This window comes from Sinocyclocheilus rhinocerous, unplaced genomic scaffold, assembly GCF_001515625.1.
Source record: "Sinocyclocheilus rhinocerous isolate Xijiao unplaced genomic scaffold, SAMN03320098_v1.1 scaffold885, whole genome shotgun sequence".
In the NCBI taxonomy this organism is placed as follows: Eukaryota; Metazoa; Chordata; class Actinopteri; order Cypriniformes; family Cyprinidae; genus Sinocyclocheilus; species Sinocyclocheilus rhinocerous.
Window position 1 is genome coordinate 354,088 of NW_015630040.1, and position 4,142 is coordinate 358,229.

General features: G+C 39.5%; 1 protein-coding gene across 3 annotated transcripts in view; it reads right to left on the reverse strand.

Annotated features, from left to right (window-relative positions):
- Window positions 1–3,396: 3,396 nt before the first annotated feature.
- LOC107739854 (ras-specific guanine nucleotide-releasing factor RalGPS2-like) overlaps window positions 3,397–4,142 on the reverse strand; it is an 83,923-nt gene continuing 83,177 nt past the window's right edge. For all 3 annotated transcript variants that reach the window (XM_016552070.1, XM_016552071.1, XM_016552069.1), the window contains one exon: window positions 3,397–3,612. In XM_016552070.1, the coding sequence (XP_016407556.1) occupies window positions 3,583–3,612 (30 nt within the window). In that variant the 3' untranslated portion in view covers window positions 3,397–3,582. The remainder of the gene's footprint in view (window positions 3,613–4,142) is intronic.

Here is a 4,142-nt window from a genome sequence, read left to right on the forward strand (position 1 = left end):
AATTAAATACTAAAATGAAAAATGAAAAAGCTAATATAATGTAAATTAAACAAAACTGAAAATAAAATAAAAAAATAAAATTGAAAACGACATTAACTCTGATCAAATATTGACTCGGCAAAGAGATGTTAAAAATCATGGCTGATGATTACGTCATTGCAATGCATTGTGGGATGCCTTGCAGTAAGTACATTCTGAATAAAGCCACATCCTCAGCCAAAAGAAGACACCGGGACCACTGGATTAAAAAACATACAACCAAAAGTGTTTATTAGTTTTGTCCTGTCTGGAACCTAGGAGCACATCTCTCAGGTCAAAGGTCATAGCGCTTCCCTGGGTCATGGGTCCCAGCCGGTGTGGGGTCAGACAGGGAGGAGATAAGGTGGGTGGGAGCAGGTCACACAGGATGGCACAGAGTGAGACACACGCACACACACAAGCAAATTCATTTCTTAAACAACTCACTACAAATCTGTATTAGTCTGTTGTAATACACCACCACATAAAACAAGTGATGCGGTGAAGTTCAAACAGCCAAAGAAAGCGGCAGAGAAGATGAGAAGTTCATCTGTCAATATCACGTGTGTGTGTACAGTATGATATCATACGCACTGTAAATATAAAGACAGTGAAACCGAATAGTACAAAGTATGTAGAGATATAGAGAATTTCAATGAAAAGACTGAACATAACATTAACTGTAAAGGAGAAATAAAAAAAGACAAACCAGGAACAAAAATAACATTTAACATAACTGCAGTTAGAGGGTAAAAAAAAAAAATCCATGAAATAAATGTCATGGACAATTTCATCAATTTCATTATTGTTCATGAAAAAAGGGAGTCAGAGAGAAAGAGATGTAGTGTGAAATAATAAACAACTGGAACAAAAACAATCCAGAAAAGTAGACATGTAGTAGATAACAGAAGCAGCTTAGTCACGTTTCCCGCCATTCTTCTGTCTCCATTTATTAACCACACGCAGTTTCTTGCTCTTACTATTCCATAACGTCAACCGTCATCCATGACTAAGGAACATTTTAGAAAAATAAAGCGAGAAAATGCCACAGAACCAACAGTATCATAATTTACCTTGGTCCAAGTCCCTGCTGGAAAAGGCTGGAGACTTGTCAAGATGCATAACTCATTTCAGTAGAATGTCTGATGTTCCACTGTTTATTAAGCAAAATTCCCATTTCAACACCTTTCTCCTTTAATTCTTGGTGCAAAGTACAAGTGGTTGGTCAGGATCGCCCGAAACTTCTCTGCCTGTGCTTTCACGACGGCTCAAAAATGACAATCCAGCCTCACGGGACTTTCACAGCTTGAACCAAAACAACCTTCATGTTCATTTATCATGTAAACACTTTGTCGACAGCTTTTCTCATTTTGCTGATTGACTTCCATAGCTATTTTCCCTCATCTCAGAACTTTTCACAACCCAAAGTGCTAATACCTGATATTAAAGGCTCAGAACGATACAAACGCGTGTAAACAAAAACTACCCCAGATCTGCTAACCGGTCACAACCAGCATTTCTCAAATGTCCCAGTATTGCCTGTGCTGAATGCCCCATTTCCTATAAAATCCTCACTTTTAGGTTAAAGATAGCTTACAAAAATATTGTTTTAAGAAGACGAGCAACGCAAGGTGGCCAGTTTCCCACCCTCGACCTCAGCATCCAATCATCTCCACTCAATCCCATACAAAAACAACCACAAAGCAAATGGTGAGAACTGGCGAGAACGAGTATAAACCAGTTGCCAATTCCTCAGTTACCATTTATGTAAATTTGGTTTATTATCGTCGGTCAAACAAAGACGCCACAGCACTTCGACACTCTGGAAGAAGTCTCTTGCAAGCAAAGTTGGATTCATGTCCTTCATTACCCAAGATCTTCCCTCCTCCTCTCAGAGTGTTTGGAACAAGACTTTGAATCTCAATATGATGTTCCACCCGACTGGAAACAGTAGAGCCGAGCCTGGAAAAATACACGGGTCCGTGAAATACAGAAGAACAGGATCAAGTGAAATGGAAAGATAAAGACGGACCCATCTAATCGAACGTCCTGAGACATCCTGGTCCAGCGGATAAGGCCTCCTGCTTCATGACGCCGCAAGAACGTTAATCATTTGTTCTGAGCTTAGCAGACATCTCTTGTTCCCAATAGAAACTGATAAAGCTGTTCACTAAATGAGCAAACAAGAACCTTAATGGCTCAACGAGAAGAAAACATCCCACGAAAACCAAGTCAAGGTGGCGTTACTTTCAAAATGAAAATGACAAAATCATACAAAACATGTTAATGTAACAGACAATTAAAACAGTCTAGACATGTGCAACTATCCCAGTAATACTGAAATAAAATAATAAAATAAAACCACATTAAAGCAAAACATAAAACATAAAATAGCAGTGGGCCACTGATGCTGCACAAAACACAAGCGCACAAGTGCCTTATCTCCTGCTCCAAATCCCACCATTCCATTGGAAAACCACTGGTAGACTGGGACAAAAAAACTAAATATAATGGGACTAAATACAAGTTTGAAGATGTAAACCAACTGACGTCTGCGCCCACTAACATTCACAGCTTGAAAAGTTGTTTATGTAGGAGTGTGTCCTCAAAGACGACTCGTACTGTGAACCCAGAAGCGAACAAACGATTATTTTACCGTTTGACTGAACTTGTGTAAACCGGTGTGCTTATTGCAGATGTTTTGAAGCTGTATGAGTCTTACCATAAAGGAGTGACTTCAAACATCTTGTTGTTCCTGCTTGATGAGCTCTTCCATTCTCAATATTTTCTTCCCACACACCCTTGTTTTGAACATCTTAGTTGCCTTCTAGCAAAACAGACATGTTTGTGTGTGTGTTTGTGTTGATATGAGCTAAAAAGACGGTTGGAGAATCCATAAAAGAGCACAGAGGTTGAATAGAAAAAACTGAAGGAGACTTTCAGAAGATAAAGAGTTTCTCTTCATCTGGAATTCATGGAGTATCGGAGCCCTTTCGGAGTTGTGTTTTAATAAATGAGGGACTTCCATTTGCTGCAGTTGAAACCTGTTTGTGGAAAATCTTGTGTCATGCTTGCATTAGCCTTAACTCAAGTGTCTGAACGTCTTGTGTGAGTGTTTGAGGATCGATCTGCAAAACCGGAGAGATTCCTGCGTGTGTTTCGTCAAAGAAGGAGGAGCGCTGATTAGATTTACAACCAGTTAATACATAAAACTCAAGCAACAAACAAGGTAAAGAAGGTGTAAACAAACTCCAGATGTCCATGAAGAGTCCTTCAAGAAGAGCCCAAGAAGATTCCAAGTTCCTCGCTTGCTGGGAATCGGATGGAAGATGCAGGAAGTGTAAATAAAATGTAAAAGGAAGAAGGAATCAGGTTAAGGCAGTGGTGCTCAAGGAGTTTGCTGTGGGGTTCAGGCTGGGTGATGGCAGTGGAAAAGCTCCAACGCACACAAAACACGAGTCATTTGCTCTTTTATTCGTCCCTGGCCTCTCCTCGTTCCCCAGCGATCTTCATATTCCTCTGCTCTCCTGTCATCCAGCCGTGTTTGATTCGCCCTGGTTTCACTCATTCAAAGGACATTAGATTCGCTGGGACCTGAAATGGAAAAAGAGAAAGTGACAATTAGAAAACCTCAAAGGGATATGTATGATTTCACAAGATCCTGTACTGATATCTACTAGCCATCTATTTCGGATGGTGAGCACTCTAGAGAAAGTTTGAAGAAAAAGTTCCATGAGGTCCAGTCACTCAATTCCCATCCCAGCAAAAGTCCAAACAATCAAAGATCTTAAAATATTTTACAAATGCAAAAAAAGTTGTTTATGATAATAATTAATGCACGATAAGTTATTCACAGTTTGAGTGGAATCAAAATATGCACCAACTAGTGTCTGCAAATATAAAAATTAAAAAATAAAATACTTTTTTATTGTAAAATGTAAATAATACATATTAATAATACATTTTAAAGGTGCAGTAGGAGATCTTGGAAAATGCTAACTTTAGCCTGATAGCACTGAAAGCGAACGTCCCACCCTCCCTGCAATCGCCGTCCAAAGCCACGCCCCCTGAACACATTTACGCTCACAGACCAGAGACAACATTACTACAATAGGCTACATCAG